A 20,442-nucleotide genomic window follows, 5' to 3' on the forward strand; every position below is an offset into this window, starting at 1 on the left:
CCTTTGAGCTTGGCCAAAGGGTCAGAGGTCCACTGTGGAGAAAAGAAATATCAGAGATTACAAAATACGTATTTTAACGGATTAGTTTCTCTATCGACACAGCCAGTGGTTTACAAAACAAAACAAGGGAAACGCAAATGACTCATACTCAAACATCTCCATGATGTTTAAAGACAACTCTTATTGTTGGTTTATGTCATAGGACAGGCTGAAAATGAAAGTGGCTCACTTGCTACTGGAAAAGAAGAAAAAAAACCAAACAGAAACACTCTTAATCTTACCGTTCTAAATGACTCTGCCACTACAAACAGCATGTCTTTTGTTTTTAGAAATGGTACTTAATCATTAGGGTTTTTTATATTAAAAGGCAACATCTGTTGTTATTGTGCTGAGATGAAACAACTTCAGATTCTGAAGATATTTTAGTCTTAAAGTCAAATTTAGCTCTGCTAGCCCCCTCTGAACACCTACAAATAATTTTGTTTATCAGATTACATATCTCGTTTATTACTATTTAAACAGCTGATGACCCCATATTTCATCCATAGCTCATCTAAACGTTATTAAAATTGCTAGAAAGCATAATTATCAAGAGAAAACGTATCTGCTGGCTGTAAAAGTACAGCAAAGTTCAAATTCACAATGAAAATTGGGATTTTAAACATGAATAGACCTAAAAATAAAAAACAACAAAAACTAAAATGGTGAAGCAAATTTATGCCAGTTTTAAAAAGAGAGAACACGGCCGGACCTCACTTCAAGGAGAGAAACCAAAGTGAACAATATTTTAATGGTTGTCAGACAGATGATACATGTAAAACATTCACAGATCCATTCTGAGGCGATGACAAATGCATTCAGCTGATGACAAAAAATATTTAAAGTATAATTCCAGAGCATACTGTACCTCAAAACACTAGTATTGCTTTTGCAACATGCTACAACAGATTGCCTCAATTCTTACAAGCATTTACATTTTTTTTTAGGTTATTAGGCGACATCGAAGTCAAGAGTCAGAATCTGAGTCGCTGTAGTCGGCAACCAGTGACGTGATTCCTACAAAACTTTTATTTTCTTCTTTCTCCTTCCCACAGTCCACGGTATCAATCAGTCTTTGATCCGTTTCCTTTGCAATTTTGGCAACCAGCTCTTTGGAATTAGTGTGATTTTTCTCTAGTCCTAGTGGAGATCCAACACTTTGCGGTTCTTCTTCACATGTATGGACTTCCTGTTGAGACGTTCCCTGGGTTCTGGTGGCACACTGTTCGTTTTTAGCTCCAGATCCGTTGGAGCGTCTGCGAATTAACAGGCTCTGGGAGGAACCCAGCGCTTTGGCCACAGCTGCTTCTTTCCCCTGCAGGCTTAGCTTATGGAGCAGGCTGCCTGCAGGGCCCCCCGCTGGAGAGGAGGAGGTATTGAACCACGAACGAGAGGCGATCTCTTTCCGCTTGCTGTGCCGTTTGTCATCATAAGCTTTAAAAAAAATAAAAAGTAACATTTTATCCATTAGATTACATCCAATTTTTATACACGGGAACCAAAAGGTTTTATGTATAGTTATAGAACTGTATCAAAATTATACATTAAGTTTGTTTCTTTGATAATTCTACTGTTTTCTATGAACGTTTATAGGACATATTGCTGGGACTAATAAAAAAGTGCCTTGCAATACACTTGAACACTTAAATATGACATATTTTTTTGTACATTATTGCGCCATTTAGCAAATAGAAATAATTTTGGTGCATTTCTGGTTTTAACTGCATATTTATTTATTAATGTCTTCAAAATCAGAAGCTTATATAGCGAATGATTACTATTAGCTAAGAAATTATGAAAAGACCAGATGATGACATCATGGCTTTGGAAAATAGGTGGATGTATCTTTTTACTTGGTGAATAATAAGTTCTAGTTTTGGATGTATTACATGTATGAGGATGTTTATAATGTTGACATAAAATGTATTTAGCTAAGCAGGTCATTTAAGTTTTAAACAAAAGATGTAAAGTAAATTGTAAACATATTTGTGAATTATTTAAGGAGAGAGAGCATATTTCTGTATGTGGCACTTACAGTCAGGTGTTTGGTACGTTAGTAGTCCTGCCAATTTTTTGTCCTCTTCTTTTTCCGGCAGCAGTGGTATGGATAAGTTTGCCCTCATCTTTACAGCGTTATCTTTCTCCTCCTGTTCGGCCAGAACTTTCTTCTCTACCTGAATTGTCAAATAAATAAAAATCTTATTTTAAAATGGAACACACCTAAAAAAAACAACACACCTGTAGTGGACATTTATGGGAAATCATATTTAGCTTTATAATAATTCCAGAGTTCTTGCGCCAATTATTGATATAGGGGGAGGAAAAAAAGCAAAATTGATATATCTTTAAATAAACTACATATTAAAGTTTTAAAGGCAACACTTAAAAAATGACTTTACCAAAGTTTACCTCATGAATGTTTACCGAATGAATAAATAATTAGGTTAAATGTCATGACTTCATGAAAAACAAAAGCTTCAGTTATTAACTTTATCTTAAATGTCCTATAGATTTACGACAGGAAAGAAATAACATTCGGAATCTTTTATGGAACAAAATGTATTTCTGCAGACTAAATCAGCTGAGCGTTATGAAAATATGAATCAGAAATGAATACTGACTATAGGACTCAAGTAAATAGATGTAGATCTACAATTCTTTTACATGTACAAGCAATCTTTTTTTCTGAAAATAATTAACTTTTTCATCTTTTGCATTTAGTTTAAGGAGAAAGTAAAATAGCTAACGTCTCACTCTGAACTTCCTGCGGAGGGAGCTGTTGAGCTGAAAGTCATCCTTCCAGCCTGCCTGATAGTCCTGGATTTCAGACAGGGAAGGCAGAGCCTTTGTGAGCTTCTCTTTGTCTTTCCCGCCGTGATCCAGTTTGTACATGGCGTCCGTCTCCAGCTTTTCCTTCTCTTCCCGTTCTGCTCCGAGAGGACGCGAGAATTAACCGATCACAACGGGGCAAAACACGCACGTCCAGGCAACAATGGGAGCAAAACTATAGGTGAGGACAAATCTTCTACCTGTGGTGAGGATCTGTTCGTTTTCAGCCATGTCCCAGCGCTCCTCCTTCCTGCGAGCTCCGCTCACGATCAGGTAGTCGCAAGTCGCAGGATCCGTCTGCATCTCGATGTAGTTGATGCACAGATGACACTTCATCCTAAACCTACATGCGAGAACAGAAAAAAGCATTTTTTAATTATTTAAAAACATATGTTTTGTCAAAATAAACTTTATAAAGTATGCCTGGTGCTTTTTGTTTTTACCTATAGATTGGCGTGGTGTAGTAGTTCCCCACTTTCTTCTTCTCGGCATTGTAACGCACGCCTGTGCAAAACACATCGCTTGGGTCATAAAAACAAAGAGATGGTTCGTTTGACTGAATAACTGTGCTTCAGTTTTTCCACTTGAGCTTACCCATGCCAATGTGATTCTTGCAGCCATCACACCAGATGTTGTAGGGCATTTCAAACCTTGACAGACAAAAACAGTCAGGTAAAACTCAAACAATCTGGCTGAATGTTACATATATTAAAACATGTTCTGATTTGTAAAAATCCTCATGTAGTGAGAATCCGATATGATTGTAATAACGCTGAACTGAACTGAAATATCAGCAGTTGAGCTGAACCAAATGGACCCGTCTTTGGAGGCAGGCACAGAGCAACCCAGACAGTAACATCACCTCCCTTCACTCATCATGGCTGGCTCAAGAGTTCACTACTACAGCTGCTGGTAACTAATGATATGTCTGATTGTATCAGACTCTTTGTGGTATATTGCACATCTAGTAATTACATTTACTCTATTTTTATTTTTACCGTTTTATTTTTGAGCTGCTTGGGCAACAATAATTTTCCTACAGGGCTCTAAAAAGCGATCTCAATCTTGACCACATCAGCAAATACTAAAGGGAGAAAGTCTTGAAAATTAAAAGAGAAGATAATACTGCAACATCATTTCACTTTTTTGGCGTACTAACCTGATAATGAGGATGCCCTGGGACAGTTTCCTCGCCCTCTCCCGCAGGGCATGAGTTTTATGGTAGCCGTTGAGGGAGCCATGCTAAAAACAAAGAATGGCAAAAGAGGTAAGTGTAGAACACAAAAAACGTCTGGACAACAACTGGCAGGTCAGACGTTCACCTTGGCTGGATTGAAATCCGGAGGGTAGTATTTGTTGGTTCCTTTTCTTTCACCCTGTCAGGGAACAAGCGGGTCAATAAAAGAGAGCAAATTTCATACTGAAACAGACAAAGCTCTAAAAAAGAGAGAGAAAAGGACAGCATCTTATCTCGTTACTTAAAGACACAAAAATTTAGGAGATAGCAGATAAAATACAGACTTTAACACATGGTAAACTTTATAGAGACAGAAGAAGAAAAAACAATGTCAACTTGACATTGTCAAGTTCAGCATCTTCATTCATTTTTCATTAAGATTAAACGTTTTATTCTGAGGGTTTGTTTGTTTTTTTAGCGAATTTGTCAAATTAAACGGATCAGTACAGATACAAGCATCTTACCATAGTGACAGCTGGAGATCAGCACTTTGCTCCTTTAAACATAAAATAGGTCAATTGTGTTACAGACAAAAAGTCATGCTCAGTTTATAAATAGGCTTTTAAATGAAGTTGAGGCTTTATTTGGCTTTTCAGCCTGTAACTGTGCAGCATTTCCTAGGTCATGGTATTAACGCCACAACCCGTTTCATATAAACCTAGAACCATATTAAAGGCGTTATGTTTAACAGATTTTTTCTTAACTATGCCTTTTTGCTAAAATATCTGCTTGTAGTAGCACCACCAAATACTCTCGATCCGTAAGATTACACGCTCTCTAACACCAGAGCTGCACAGCTTTCAGTGAAATCAGTTTTAAGGGTAAATCGGAGCTGATTTTACCGTTAATATCTAAGAACCAGGTAAGCAACGTTAGCAGCGGTTAGCTAGTTTTGCAACTTTTGTAAATATAAAGGTCAGATAAACATAGAATAACTTAAGAGTCTCACTAAGTAGGTTTGGATTTTTAAGTAAACTCATACTGAGAATAATTATACACCTGAGACAGTAGAATATACTTACAAGTTGTGTTTTAGCAACACAGCTAAAAAAAAACAAAAAAAAACAACAACCAACAAACGTCAGAGTCCTACGTAATTTCCGTGCCCCGTCGGATGTTGCGTCGAATTTAGCCGGAAATATCGCCGTGCGACAGTGAAGCGCGTATCCGGTCCCGGCGTCTTCTATTACTTGAAAATGGAAACCAAAGCAGAGCCGCACAGGCGCTTCTTCTGCTCTTTTCCGGACTGCTCGGCTGCTTACAACAGGCAGTGGAAGCTGGACGCCCACTTGTGTAAACACACGGGACTTCGGCCACACTCGTGTCAGCACGAGGGCTGCCGGAAGTCCTTCTGCACGCCTTACCACCTGGCCCGGCACGAGCTCGTCCACAGCGGGGAGAGGCCGTTCCGCTGCTCCGTGGAGGGCTGCGCGGAGGCTTTCACCACGAGCACCAACCGGAGCAGACACGTCAGCCGCGCGCACGCTCGCGAGCAGAAGAAATACGCATGCGCGTTCCAGGGCTGCGGCCAGGAGTTCAAGAAGAACAAGCAGCTGAGGGCCCATATGTGTGAGCAGCATACGCAGCTGCCGCCCTACCAGTGCGCCCACGATGGCTGCCAGATGCGATTCTCCACGCCCAGTAAGCTGAAGCGGCACGAGAAGGTCCACAGAGGTTACCCGTGCGCGGAGGAGGGCTGTCCGTTCACAGGGAAGACCTGGACGGACTTGCTGAAGCACAGGAAGGAGCAGCACAGGGTTGTTCTGACGTGCGAGCACTGCAGCAAGGTGTTCAGGGACTCGTGGTTCCTCCAGCAGCACCAGCGCGTCCACGCCGACACCCGGGTCGTCTACAAGTGCCCCAGAGAGGGCTGCGACCGCTCCTACACCACCATGTTCAACCTGCAGAGCCACGTCGGCTCCTTCCACGAGAACCTGCGCCCCTTCGTCTGCAGTCATGACGGCTGCGGGAGGGCTTTCACCATGAAGCGCAGCCTCCAGCGTCACAGTGTGGTCCACGACCCGGAGGGCAGGAAGCCGAAGAAGAGCAGGCCAAAGAGGTCCATCGCGTCCAGACTGAGCGGCTACAGAGAAGAGAAGAGGGTGGTGTGTGAAAAGCTACCTGACCCGAAGCGTGGGCTCTGCCAAGACAAAACAGAGCAGCCCGGTTCCGTTGTGTTGGTGTCCCTCTTGCAGGACACGTCTTTGTTGTGTGAGCCTACAGTGGACACTCATGGACTCACAGATGTACTGAACCCTCCTTTATCAACGTAGGCTTCAGTGACAGTATTCATGTCAGCACTGTAAGAGCAGAAGGCACCTAATATTAGAGTTTGGGGGGTTTAAGTTCACGATGCACTGTCGTTGAGAGAAGATATGAAAGATTTGACACAGTGTCATATCTCATACGCTGCATGCTCTCTGTATCCACCTGGTGTTCAGAGGGAAATGAGGCTGGACCTTATTCTGTCGGACACAACAGTAGTCTTTCTACTTCTGTGTCCTTTTTCTCTCTGAAAAGAATTAAATCAGTTGACTAAATTCTGGTGTGTATGTTTCTTTCTTCAGGTTCTTTATGTAAGCTTGCCTTTTGGTAGCGAGAGCCACTTTTTTTTTTCTTTTCTCATAAATACATCAGATTTATATATTCTTACTATTCTAGCCAATAAGCTGATCTTGAAAATCAGCATAAATGTCCAAGAATTTCCCTTTTAGTGAAGAAATTAAACTTAAACTATGTTTTGTTTTTACTCTTCCTAATGATTCTTTATATATGTATATTTAAATACATCATGGCTGCACAATATATGTTAAACTTAATGTTTTTGCTGCCTTAATAACACTAATAAAGCTAAGGTGCTGCAGTAAATGTGAGCCACTTCTAAAGGTGTAAATCAGGCTCTGTCAGTATTTTATAGAGAAAAAGTGAGCATAATAAGTCATAGACTGCAATCAGTAACACCACATTGTGGACATGAAAATTATGATTGTCATTGCTTCCTGTGGCTCTACAGACAACTGGAGTCTATGTGTGCAATAACCCAAGAGCAGCAGAATATTAATACTTCATAACACTCAGCAACCTTATTCTATATTCAAATCAAATTTTATTTGTATAGCACATTTCAGCAGCAAGGCATTTCAAAGTGCTTTACATCATTACAAACACAGAAACACAAAGCAACATAGAATCAACAATCAAAACACAGCATTAAGTCAAGTTCCATCCATAAATTTGTAATTGATTACATTTCAAATACAATCCTAAACAGGTGGGTTTTTAGTCGAGATTTAAAAGAAGTCAGTGTTTCAGCTGTTTTACAGTTTTCTGGAAGTTTGTTCCAAATTTGTGGTGCATAGAAGCTGAAAGCTGCTTCTCCTCATTTGGTTCTGGTTCTGTTCTGCATCCCCAGAACCAGAAGACCTGAGAGGTTCTGGAAGGTTGATACAATAAAAGCAGGTCTTTAATGTATTGTGGTGCTAAGCCGTTCAGTGATTTATAAACTAACAACAGTATTTTAAAGTCTATTCTTTGAGCTACAGGGAGCCAGTGTAGGGACTTTAAAACTGGTGTTATGTGCTCTATCTTCCTGGTTTTAGTGAGAACGCGAGCAGCAGCATCCTGGATCAGCTGCAGCTGTTTGATTGATTTGTTGAACAGACCTGTGAAGACGCTGCTGCAATAATCAATGCGACTGAAGATGAACACATGGATGAGTTTCTCTAGATCTGGCTGAGACATTAGTCCTTTAATCCTGGAAATGTTCTTCAGGTGATAGAAGGCCGACTTTGTTTTGCGCGTTCTTCTTACGTAACACAGTATCAGATTTGCAGATTCTTAAAGGATTTCTGACAATAGATGCAAATCTAAAAATGCTATGGGGCTGAAAAAAGTATGCATTTCATTCTTTGTTGGGGAGTATTACACTGCATCTCTTCTGTTTCTGATTATATTTACTATTTAAGTGTTTTTAAGCCAAGTTCTGTTTGTGTTGATATTGAGCTGACTGGAGATTCTTACAGTGTGACAACCTTTAGTTGAAATAATAATAATATAGTTACACAATGACTCAAAAAAAAAAGTATCGCGTATTTAACTGCATTTATCTAAAACAAAAAGGCAACTATTATTGTTTTTGCCACCCGAGTAACGCACAATATTTATACTAACACGTAATTTTATTTATAGCAATAAGCAACAACAGAATAAACACCTGATGAATTTATTGTTTTAAAGTAAATGGGGTTGTTCTGCTAAATTTGTTATGGCTTTTTGCTTTCCGATCTTCACTCCAGCCTGGAAGCAAAATGAGCTGCTAACAGCTAATTCATTAATCAAGCTATCGCTGTGTGACAGGACTGATTTACGGTAGCATTCAGTCTCGCTACATATCTGAGTAGGCCTCTGACTGAAGACTGTTGCAGAGTCACAGTTTTGCTAACAGCTTAATTTCCAGGCAGCAGAGACGATATTCCACAGTATGTCCTGGATGGAGACTTCAGTTGCTGCCAAGCACTGCTAATCCATCTCCTTGGCTTTTGCCGCTCTTCTGTTTTTTTTTTTTTACTATTCTTAGAATGAAAACCCGCAAAGACAGAAAAGCAACAAGAGTAGTGGATAAGTATAACTCCTCTACTTTAGTGCAGTAAAACTCTCATCTATCCGAGATCGTGACGCCAGAAGACATTTACAGCCAGCGTGACCCTAGTCCATGACCTCCATCTGGCGGCGCTCTCTTCAACCAGAGTGCGATTTCATCCCTGAACTCTCACCTGGTCCGCGGTAAAAAAGCTGGAGCACAAACCTGCACATTCCTCCTCTTGTGCCTTCGTGACAAACGGTTCGAGCGTCTCGGCTCTGACCAGCTGATTTACAACGTAAACAGGAGTCGCTCTGCGCAAGTTTGAGATTCCAAGGCTAAGTCCTCCGTGAATATTTCCACTTACTGGGAACTCTGCTTCCCCACATTCCTGCCCCCTTTCGGCTCAGACGGCCCCTATATGGGCTGACTGTCCGACCGGCTCAAGTCAGGAATGTGCAGCACCCCCCTTTTAATTGGTATTGTGTCATCCTCCATGCCAAATGCTGGCAAACCTTTTCAACATGGCTGCTGAAGTCATGACACCTACAGCAAGCGCATCGGATGTAGATGTTTCTTACAAACACCAGTCACAAGGTGACCGCTTGCAGTAAAACCGACAAAGCAGGGGTAGTTTTTAGATATTAAGTGTCTCACACTTATTTTTGATGCTCTAGTATATTTGGTTTGCCGTAGCAAGCTAAGTCTATACTTCAGTTTTATTATCATTATCCCTTAGATCCATTTTCTTTCCACTCTAAGCACAAACATGGTAAGGTTCGTTTTTGATGAAGCAAGTCACAAATTGGCCACATCAGGTTTAAAAAATACCCACTAGTGCACATATTTATCTAAAATACACAAACTAAATACTGAGCATTAAATTGCAATTACACATACATTGAATAGTTTCATATAACATAAATTGTCAATGAGAAAAAAATATAAATCTTTTCTAAGTCTGTGAAGTAGAGCAATTAAGCAAAAACTGTTTGTTAAAGCAGAGGATTTGTCTTAAGAAAGTGACACATCAGCAACATACATTCACTTTTTTTATATTTTTAATATTCGTTTTGCATGTTTTCCATGTTATGAAGTTGGTACTAAAATGAGTTAAACATTTGGGACAACTTTCCCTTTGCTTGTGGGGGATTTCTGTGTGTGTGTGTGTGTGTGTGTGTGTGTGCGTGTGTGTGTGTGTGTGGGTGTGTGTGTGTGTGTGTGTGTGTGTGTGTATGTTAGCATTTAATGGTAGTGAACCAGTTAGAGCTTCAAAATGGAAACATAAAAGATAAAATAAGTAATTAATAAGAAACAATACTTGAACTTTATTTTGCCAGTCGATGCAAAGTTCAAGAATATTCCCCTAAAACATCTGCAAATAAATCAGATTTTCATAACTTTTGTCCCTGACGACGCTGACGCCTTAAGCTTTTGTAAATAAAAGTTGCGAGGTCGGTCCTTGTATATATATGAAAAGAGAACAAGATTTTCTGTTGTTGTTTTATTTAACCTTCATTCTCATGCTACTGTAAGTGCATAACACCTCCAGAGTATGCTGATGTGCTGACAGTATGTCGGTAATTGATAACCTGCGAAATGCTGTCGGCTATTTCAGCCTTTTCTCTCTTTCCGACAGTTCCGGAAAGCCTTGCTACATTCTTCCCATTCCTCTTTTCTGACGATGCTGAATTCCAGACCAGTCCCTCAGACTATAATCCAGAGGGATTTCTTTATCTCCACTGTATTTCTCCCATCACCTCCTCTGGCTTCCCTTTGTCTTCTTATCTGTCACTCTGCCTTAATTCTTCTGTATCCCTGGGAATGTGAATATGTCTGGTCCTCTGCCACTTTGTCTTTATTTTCCATTTTTAGTGAAAGAAAAAGCAGCAACAATTGCTCACAACTGCGCCGACTGCATTTGTTTAGTGTTATGCAAGTTTAATATACGTTTCCAGATCGCAGATTAATTGATCAGCTCTGAAACGCTGAAACCAGAAGTGTACAAATAAAAAAAAAACACCTACATCTTTTTCTTTTTTTTTTTACTGTCTGACGTTTAAGCCAAACTTCTCTCTCTTTTTTTTATTGATCAGTCAGAATTACCAAAATGATTTTTGATTTGTTAAATATTGCATGCTAATGGCATGCTAATGGCAAAGTAACTCAATAATAGAACCCTGAGGTACCCCACATATGATCTCTTTTTGCTTTGATTTATTATTACAAAATATTCTAAGATAGTCCCACTCTGTCAAACATCATCTAAACTACTTTTAGTACCAGACAATTCAAACAGCTCCAGCTAGGTCTCATTACTCTACCACTGTGAATGTTGCTCTGATTGGTGAAAATGGCTTTATGGAGGGCATCCACTACCTGGAACAGGTGTCCATTTTTGTAAACTTCCCTTGCCATCCAACCCCGAATGTTCTCAAATGGATTTAGATGAGGGGAGCAAAAGAGTGATGTTGTTTCTACAGAGGAAATCCTTTGTCAGACGGGGTTTGCCTGACAACCCGACTTGAAGCTCCACTGTCCCATTGCAGGAAAAAGTCCCCCAGATCAGGGTTGCGCCTCCTCCACTGTGCCATGTAGAAAACATCTCAGGTGCAATCTCCTTGTCATGCTGGCAACGTTGCAAGACATCAAGACTGCATTTTTTTTTTTATATATAATAGAACTTTCTTCCATCTTTCAATGTCCCACGTTTAGACACTCGTTCAAACTCCAACTGTGCGATTTTGTGCCACCGAAGGAGACGAGACCTTTTGCAGATGTTTTCTGTTCTTAAAATTCTTGTATCACCAATGGTTATGGGGCTGCAGTTGGCACCAGTGACAAGATTAGTGTCTCGTGACTTGATGGATTTCCGGGGTCCATCATTTGACATTTTTGTTCCATAACAATCAGAATATTTTTTGGTTTAAAATGGCCGTCTCTTTGAACGACACTCAAAGAGAGAAAGCTTTTTTTGCCTTTGCCATCGGAGTAATGCATCACCATCTGGATACATTACAGAAAATGCCACTAAATCCACATTTTTGCAAAGATCTGGGTTTTAAATGCTGTAGGCTTAAACTTTTGACCAGCTGATTAACAGCCTATTTCAGTTGGTTGCTTGCAGTAACTTGCTTTAACTTCTACGTATTTATTGGTTAGCGTTACACTGTACTGGTCTCAACACAGACGGCGACCTACGACCAGCTGAAGCTTAGCAACTTTATTAGAAAACAATGCTCCAAATTACTCCCGACTTTATTATTTTTGGTGCGGACGCTCAGACAGAATGTGTGTTTCAGTTAGCGGCTCTCATGGTCACAGATGCTGACCGTCATGGACGAAGCGGCCGCTGAAGCAGGCTTCCGATTGCAACTTCTTAAAAAAAAAAACTGTGGCTGATGTTGAGGCCATTTTTCATCTGGTTTTAGCATTTTGATCAGTAGTATAATGTTCCGAATATCAAGAGTTCACCTCCAAACTCAGACCCAGTTCCTACTTTTGGATATATTGTCTACTTGAGCTAATGTGTGATTCTGGATGAGGTGAGAAGAAACTAAAGAGTAGCTTTTATTGGAGGGTTTGAGTAATCATCTACTTGTTTGCACACCTGTTCCATTTTCATCCAACCATTTATCATCTGCAAGCTCAAAACCATCATCCTGAAAAGAAGTACTAAAATTCTTTGCAGTAAATTTTGGAAGCTGGTTCTATTTTAGGATTTAGGGATAATTCCTTAGTAAATCACATCAACGGAGTTGTAATCGATGAGCCTGTTTAAAAATCATAAATATGGTAAGAGCTTTATTGGACATGCTGCATTTGTCTAAAAAAAAAATTCTAACAGAAGCCAGGAATTATGTGCTTAAAAATGCAACATCGAATGCAGTCCCTGCACTGTAATACATTTTGTATTTTACCATTATTTTTTAAATAAACTCTGTTCTTTTATGTTTGATTCTATTCATTCCACATTTTGCTGTTTGTGTGGGGTTGTGTCAATGTGTGCATGGCTTTCACAGAAATGTGGTGCTGTGACTAAATCATCTTTATTTCAGGTTTCCTCCGTCTGAGGGACATTACGCCAAACGTCTTGTACTGCATTCAGATCCGACTCAGCCAAGTTGCCATATATTTTTTTTCAGCTCTTCTCCTGCTTTACCTTCCAACAGGCCGTAGATGTGCAGTGTTTTTCTGAACATTTACCAAGGGAAGCAAGGCATGTTCAGCTTGACCAGAAACTCTTGTGTGTCTTGCAGCTTCTCTGACCATTAGGTGAAGTTGCAGGGACGTCCACTCCTGATTTTGGATCATTTGGACTCACGAATAATGTTTTTTTTACTCTAGAATGAGCAACATTTTTGTCTTATAAACCCTCCCAGATTGACAGACAGCAACAGCTCTCCTAACTTTGGCATGAAACGATTAATTAAGACTCAGAAAAAAGGACAGTTTTCTGAAAGAAAAAAAAACGTTCAGAGCAGTAATGAGCCAAAGCTGTACAAAAAAAATAAAAAATGTTTTTTGCAATTTAAGATGAAAACATCTTTGTCTGTAAATATGTTTTAACCAAAACCCCTCTGGTGTTTTAGCTTCCCTTGGCTCAGATTCACTAATTCGCCAATAAAGAAATGCTATGTTATTGAATCCTAAGCGACAAAATGTTTGAATTGTCTGTTTATTGCATATTTTAACATATTTGTTACTTTGTGTAAAAAAGACTTAAGTGATTAAATGAAAAATATACCCTGCATTTTGTTTATATCTGTAAAAAAGATAAAAAACAAAGTCTACTTCTCAATCGTGCTGGTGTGTCTCATAAAGACCCTAGAAATTAAGGTGTGTGGAATAATTCAAGGGCCACGAATAATCCAAAGAGTTGTACAAGTGTCGATGGTTCTAAATGTTCCGGTTTGGTGCCACAGTGAGCATGTAATCATCAAAACATATTTTCTGAGTCATCAGTGAATCAAACGGCAATAAAAAAACAAATCAGCCAGTCTTTCTTCTCTGTCTGAATGACTTGGTTTGCCAAATAAGGAGCCGAGGTGTTTGCCCTGCGCCTTCGTGGTTTAGACGGGGCTCCGATGTGCTTTTTTTTTTTTTTTTCAATCTCTGAATTCCACTCGCTGCCCGTTTGGGCCCTGTAATCATTGCATAATACATATTCTACATGTCAGCCACACATTGCTGGTGAAATCCCTCAATTTATGGACCAGCTCAAGAGGAGTCACCCATTGAGGAATTCCTCCTGCACCAGGCCGTGTTCTAATTATAAAACTCTTGATTCTTCTTCTTTCTTTTTTTTATTGCTCGACCTTTTGATGTCCTTTCCTCTGACCCCTGGATTTAGCGTGTAGACTGGGATTAGAGACAAAAAGCAGACTTTTACCACAGCAGTTAATTCCACAATAACTCAGAGGGGCTTTTAACAAACGTGTTTTTGTTTTCACGTTTTCTATACTCGTAATTTTTTTTTTTTTTTTTTACATTTTTGTCTCAAAGATATTTAATTCACGAGCGTAACTGTCTGGCTTTGAATTGATTCATTCATCGCTCATATTTCTTGTAACTTAACTCTCCGAAATGTCTTCTAAAAAAAAAAAAAAAAAAAGAAATAATAAAACCATCAACCTTTTGGGAACCCATACCAATAGTGGCCGGCTTTCTTTGGAAAAACACCTGTGGGGGAAACACCTTGTGATTTACACCAACGCATAAAATCTCATAAAGTCTCAGGTGAGCGAGAAAGAGTCGGCTGGCAAGTAACGGGTTAGTGTCTGGTCTCCCCCCTACATCTCCTCGTCTCATCCCTTCGATCCCCTCACCCCCCCTTTCTTCATCCCGGATGGATATATATCGGAGGTCGTGACTCGTCTCCATCTGAGGCATCACTTCTAGACGGACATACGCAGACGTCTCTGGTTCGTTTCGAGGGATTGAACTTGACGAAGACCAGACCCGTGACCATGAAACTCTTTTTAAAGGTTCTCGTGATTCTGTTCTGCGTCGGCAAGGTAGAAGGCCGCTGGCTGAGGTCTCTGATTGGTGAGTAGGGACATCGTGGCTCATCGATTTAGGGACAGTACAAATAAGTTAAGGAGTGTGCTGTTAAAGGTTGATGAATTTGTCTTTTCCAGGCCAAAAGCAGAAACCTGTGTCGTCTTCAGACGAGGACAGAAGAAGTAGATTTTTAACAACGGAAGAAATCCAAAGGGAAGCCTCCGGAGATGAGCCAGTCCCGGTCCGGACGCGGCGCTCCGCTCCCGACTCCCAGTGCGGCCTCCGCTCCGTCTTGCTGCAGGTGCGGGACCTGGGGCTGGGCTACGACTCGGACGAGACGGTCTTGTTCAAGTACTGCGGGGGGTCTTGCCCCCACGCCCGCTCCAACTACGACCTCACGCTCAGCAACCTGCTGCTCAGCGGGCGGCTTCCGCAGCCGGCCCCCGGAGAGCCGTGGCACAGCGTGCCGTGCTGCAGGCCCACTCGCTACGAGGACATGGCCTTCCTCGACAACTCGCACCGCTGGCACAAGGTGGAGAAACTCTCTGCCGCCGCTTGCGGCTGTGCAGACTAAAAACGGCCCGGATCGAGGGTAATAAGGAAGGGGCAGGTGAGAGAGAGCTGAAGACATCTGGAGAGGACGATTTGACTTACTCCGAAAAGAAAACGAATAACTCAATTTTTTTTTTTCAGAAAAGAGCCTTCATGAGCAGATTCTAATGTTTGACTCAGATTTCTGTGTTTTATCCATGATTTAGATTTCCAGGAAGCATTGCTTTTTGAGTTCATGTTATTTCCAATTAAGGTAAAATGGAACCAACGCTTTAACTTGAATTACAAGACAATTGTAAATAAGCTAATATCTATTTATTAAAAAAAAAACATGGAAAAAAAATGTAGCTCTTTAGAAATGTTTCCCAATTTACAAACGATGCTGAATTAAGCTCCAAAATTGTTCAGCTACATAAAGTGTACATATGTGAAAACTAAAGATATTTATTTATTTAATGCTTGTTTGTTTTAGATCAGATTAATTTATTTTGTAATGGAGTCACGTTTAATTAAAATGTACTCTTTTTTTCAGTAAATGTAAAATGCATTAAACATGATGTGGTTTCATTTATGCTATGTGTGTTGTGTTCTCTATCAAATAATGCTTTTTTCGGTTTACATTAACAAATACAAACTTACAATGTTGTGTTTTTTTTTTTTGTAATGGGTCAAAATCCAATATCTTGATGTTGACTGCATTAACATGCGTTAAAAAAGCTGAATTTTTAAAAATATGCATAATGTAATACCTTACATCAGTTAAATAATTTTCTTTTTAAGTGGGTGTAATTCTTGAAATTTGCATTTCATTTTGTAGTAATCTGTTTACATTGCAAAGTTTCAGTCTCTTTGAAAAAAATTGCATGCATAAAGACGTGGGACATGTGGAGAGTCATTTCAGTTATAATGCTAAAATATTTTAATTATTTTCTCTATTATCAACTTAGAGAAATGCAGGGTTTATCTTTTCGAACTCCACAGTGAGACAAGACATCTGTAAGGTCTTATTCTATTATCATGTATATCACGAAGTTTGCCTGTTATAAAATGTATTACCAGTTAGATATAGTAAAAATACATAGTTAACAAAATAGGGGGGCAGTCCGGATATATAAAAACTTCAATTCAGTTTGTTACATTACTGTATTAAACTTTTTTTTTTTAAATCAAATATTGTGGTTGATGAAAAATGTATATTCAAAACAGGTAAAACAATCAGAATTTATCTGCATATTTTCCACTTTTCCAGTGTCTTGTTGCTACTATTTTGACGACTTCACCTTCGCTGTCCAGCAAACCCGGATAAAAGCAAATAACCCCAAAAACAAGAATGATATGTGATTTATTTCCTTTGATCAAGTATTGTATGAGTTCTAGCTCAGCACCTTGTTTCGCTAATATTTTCATCTCTGACTGACCAATGAAACACAGATCATTATCAGATTATATTAAAAAAAAAAATGTTGGTCTTTTTTTTAATGACACTTCAAAGGTTCCAATGTATCATGTCTGACAGGATTACTGCAAGTAAAGGTCCCAGATTTTCTTAATTTAGAGCAAATTCCAGACGAAAAGCCCTGTGATTACATGGACAGATGTTGAATATCAGAAAATAAGGAAACTTCTTTAGTTCATGTTACAATATTTTTGCGTCTCTAATAGAGAAATTCAAGTCCATTCAGCCATTCTGACTGACCGGGGTGTCGACCTGTGCCTCCTCTGGCTGTGCCCCCCACACCTGAACGCGGCCCTCCATGGCAGTGAGGAGGCAGGTCTCTGTAGGGTGGAAAGACAGAGACTGGACGACTGCTTTCCCCACCGGCAGCTTTAACGACAACGATCCCTGCGGTTTCAGACGGATACAAGACGTATTTGGTCAGATTTCAATCTTAAAAGACTAGATTACGTTTTTTAAAATGTAAATATTCAAGAGGACAGTGAAGCGGTTTAGCTTCCCACTTACTTCCACCAGGTCCCAGCAGTAGACGTGTCCGTCCTCTGAGCAGCTCAACACGTGGGTGTCTTTACTGGACAGGCAGCAGTCCAACTTGTAGCCCTTCATCTTGTGTCCAGTGTATCTACATGAGTCCACATCAGCAGACACAATACTGGTGTCAAAGCAAATCATCTACCTAAAACAATTTACACCAGCTAAATTTAGCCTCTTTCTTTAAGTAAAAATAAACACGTTTTATTGACCTGGGTCCTTTTTAACTGTTCAAATTGCATCTAATGTATATAATGTGTTGTTCTAACACACAAAAAAAGATAAATATTTTTTGGTATTTTTGTGGATTGCACAGATTCAACACATATTTTAGCAGAATATTAACTCTGGAGGCCAGTCTGAGAGAGAATGTGAACTTGATATATCTAAAAACACCTAACATTTTAGAACTTATCAGTAAATGAGAAATTATATTGAGAGTTACATTTGGTGGAAAAAGCGGAACGCTTACACCAACCCAACAGGTGGCAGCGAAATGTTTGACCCAAGTCATATAGTCCAAAGGCAACGCCAAAAAAAGACTGAGGAAATGAATGCAAACTAACCGTTGCGGCTCTATAGCATTTTTGTTTTTCTGACGTTTGTCATGAAAAACATTTTTTTCCTGCTTTGCTTTTTCTGATGGGAAATATTAACCACAAACATTAAATATGTACATATAAGCACTCACTCTCCCAACATTTCCCCAGTGCTCTTGTCCAGAAGTCGCACTTTTGAATCCAAGCTGGAGCTCAGGGTGCACTGCCCGTCCTGACTGAAACACACGCATGTAATGGGACCTGGAACGCACAGACGTACACAGTAATAACAAATTTCAGTTTTTAATTTCCCCTGTTCAAAAGGAATTTCACAAAAATATTGAAACAAAGTCGCTGACTGTTGATGAGGTCAACGTGAAGCTGTCCCATCCTCAGGTCGTAACGCCTCACTCTGCCGTCCACCGACCTAAACGCAAGAAACGGCAAACTCTGTTACTGAACGACATTAGGACTCTAGGAGGGGAACGGCTTCATTTCTGATGTGCTGACCCAGTGAGGAGTTCATGTTGTGAAACTTTAAGGCTACTTATGCTGTCGCGAGACTCATCTAGGACCTGGATGGGCTCGTTTCTTCTGGATTTTGTGTCCCAGCATCTCACTGTGCCGTCTATGGAGCCTGGATGATGGGGAAAGATAAGAAAGAAAAAAAAACAAAATAAAAATCTGAAATAAAAGAGTACTGAAACACTACATATAGTTAAAGTTTCAAAAATGAGAAAAATTTCAAAAGTTTCAAAATGAGAAAAATGCAGAAAATTATATATTAAAAAAATGCAATTGCATAAATGAATAAACACCAGAAATGTAAACCTTCCAACTTGTGACCCAGCAGGACTACCAAATGGCCTTATTCCAGAGCACATAGTGGACATTTTCCACAAGCAATGACTCACCAGATAAGATGACCGTTGCCTCCTCATTGAACTGCACACAGTTAACTTTCTGCAAAGAGAATTAAAAAAAATTGTATCAATGAGGGATCAAAATATGGAGGCACAGCGCTGTTTACATTTTTAATATAATAAGTGATTTTAACTCACCCCAGCGTGTCCTCTGAGCTTGCGTGTGACCTGACCCGTTGCAACATCCCACAGAATCACAGTTTTGTCAGAGCTGCAGGAGCAAAGCTGACTGTTGTCATAGGAACTGCCAAAACAGGAGGCAAGAAGAAACACGCCTATTATTTTCTGCAGAGGGAGTGTGTTGGATGTTTTGGTTGAATGGGACAATTTGCCCTAAAATCATCATGCTTAAAGACAGCATCGCCTATTGCATCTTCGTCTTGATACTTCCTGCATTTCTGGTATTCACTCTTTATATTTTCTGCAACCCATCCTGTGCACAAATAATTACTTCTGAAAACTGAAGCAAACTCCCTCACCCATCAGCGTCCAGAACCTCATATCCATGACCGCTGTAGGTCTTCAGCAGCGTCCCTCGGCCGACGCTCCACAGCTTTAGGGATTTGTCACTGCCGCAAGACAACAGGTAGCTTCCATCCACTGGCAGAACGTGCAGCGAACAAGAGAAAGAGGGACATGAGCGCATTGTCATACACTGTTGTATTTTCTTATGCCTCTTATGTCTAAATTCTGAAATGTCCACAAAACTGTTTTTTGATTGTTTTTACAGTTCTTTCCGGTTCTAGTGGTCTTCATATGACATTGTTCAGACAGGAAGGCAGGTTACTGGGGGTGGAGGGGGAAGTGGGACTCAAACCTGTGACAGTCCGTGGAGGACTAAAAGGTCTCCGGGTTGCACGCTTTAGCCCTGACCCTCCATAATGTTGTTTCTGAACTGATCTAAAAATGAATGTGAGGGAAATATGCTATCTGTACTCCTCTCGTTTGCTCATTCCAACCTGTCTGTTGTGTTAATACAGGTTTGCATGAGTGACATAAAACTGATTTATTGTGATTTCTGCCACTTATTGATTCCATCCACACCTTCTGAAACTAGTAATACAAAAGGAGTAGACTTCAAATGAGGGGGGGGGGGGGGGGGGAGAAGCAACAAATCTCTAAATTGAAGAAAGCTAGGATTATGACTCGTACCATTGAAGCGAACTGCTCTCACTGCTCCTTGCTGACAGTTAATGGTCCTCAGAAGATGCTGAGGAAGCTGAGGAGGCTGAGGTTTGGGTTGAGGAAACGCCATTAGTTACGGGACCTGTGAAGTGAAGCATGTCGGGTAAACACTAAAACACAAAATACCTCAAGCGCTTATTTCATGTTCAGTATTTTATTTTACGTAAGAATACTTCCCCCCCCCTAAATTAGGTTAATGGAACTTTAACCTAATTTAGGTTAAAGCTTAGGTGAGTCTTCTACAAATACGAGAGCGAGTTTCTTTTAATTTGTAAAGAAAAATATGACCTACAATATTGATATACGTTTACTTCATATAAGTCAAAAGTAACTTTTTGAGCTTACCTACTGGAGATTTTTTTTTAACCAGGTAGCGTTTCTGGAAAAGACATTTTTATATTTGTTTAAAGTAGTTGAAAAAGTAAATTAATCCGCAGTTTTGTACGCCATCAACAACTTAGTTTTTCTTATTTCACTCGCTACGACTGCTAGCGCGAGCAGATTACGCGGAAGCAATGCACACTGGGGTTCAACAGCACTTTCAAAATAAACGTTCAAAAACTGTTTTC

General features: G+C 39.9%; 4 protein-coding genes across 6 annotated transcripts; 2 read left to right on the plus strand and 2 right to left on the minus strand.

The window, feature by feature from the left end:
• Window positions 1-756: 756 nt before the first annotated feature.
• On the minus strand, window positions 757-5,333 carry yju2b (YJU2 splicing factor homolog B). 2 transcript variants are annotated; one of them, XM_028017214.1, is made up of 10 exons: window positions 5,199-5,333; window positions 4,570-4,601; window positions 4,191-4,244; window positions 4,028-4,110; window positions 3,463-3,518; window positions 3,312-3,372; window positions 3,069-3,211; window positions 2,794-2,966; window positions 2,075-2,213; window positions 757-1,473 (listed from the first exon to the last, which is right to left on the minus strand). In XM_028017214.1, the coding sequence occupies exons 2-10, from the start codon at window positions 4,570-4,572 to the stop codon at window positions 1,007-1,009; spliced, it is 1,179 nt and encodes a 392-aa protein (XP_027873015.1). In that variant the 5' UTR covers window positions 4,573-4,601; window positions 5,199-5,333; the 3' UTR covers window positions 757-1,006. The 2 variants fall into 2 exon arrangements, with proteins under 2 accessions (XP_027873015.1, XP_027873013.1); XM_028017212.1 differs by having other exon boundaries at window positions 5,128-5,269.
• LOC114144426 (transcription factor IIIA-like) lies at window positions 5,267-6,645 on the plus strand. Its single transcript, XM_028017215.1, has one exon. It carries the CDS (start codon window positions 5,302-5,304, stop codon window positions 6,376-6,378), a length of 1,077 nt encoding a protein of 358 aa, XP_027873016.1. The 5' UTR covers window positions 5,267-5,301; the 3' UTR covers window positions 6,379-6,645.
• A 1,173-nt stretch (window positions 6,646-7,818) lies between these two features.
• On the plus strand, window positions 7,819-16,688 carry LOC114145272 (artemin). The gene has a single exon (XM_028018752.1). It carries the CDS (start codon window positions 14,806-14,808, stop codon window positions 15,259-15,261), a length of 456 nt encoding a protein of 151 aa, XP_027874553.1. The 5' UTR covers window positions 7,819-14,805; the 3' UTR covers window positions 15,262-16,688.
• On the minus strand, window positions 16,566-20,404 carry wdr83 (WD repeat domain containing 83). Of its 2 annotated transcripts, none has more exons than XM_028018751.1 (10): window positions 20,223-20,404; window positions 19,841-19,955; window positions 19,168-19,288; window positions 18,827-18,932; window positions 18,680-18,728; window positions 18,276-18,402; window positions 18,125-18,192; window positions 17,918-18,026; window positions 17,203-17,317; window positions 16,566-17,082 (listed from the first exon to the last, which is right to left on the minus strand). In XM_028018751.1, the coding sequence occupies exons 2-10, from the start codon at window positions 19,941-19,943 to the stop codon at window positions 16,918-16,920; spliced, it is 963 nt and encodes a 320-aa protein (XP_027874552.1). In that variant the 5' UTR covers window positions 19,944-19,955; window positions 20,223-20,404; the 3' UTR covers window positions 16,566-16,917. The 2 variants fall into 2 exon arrangements, with proteins under 2 accessions (XP_027874552.1, XP_027874551.1); XM_028018750.1 differs by having other exon boundaries at window positions 20,219-20,403.
• Between the last annotated feature and the right edge of the window lie 38 nt (window positions 20,405-20,442).

The sequence above is a fragment of the Xiphophorus couchianus genome, chromosome 5 (assembly GCF_001444195.1).
Source record: "Xiphophorus couchianus chromosome 5, X_couchianus-1.0, whole genome shotgun sequence".
NCBI classification, from domain to species: Eukaryota; Metazoa; Chordata; class Actinopteri; order Cyprinodontiformes; family Poeciliidae; genus Xiphophorus; species Xiphophorus couchianus.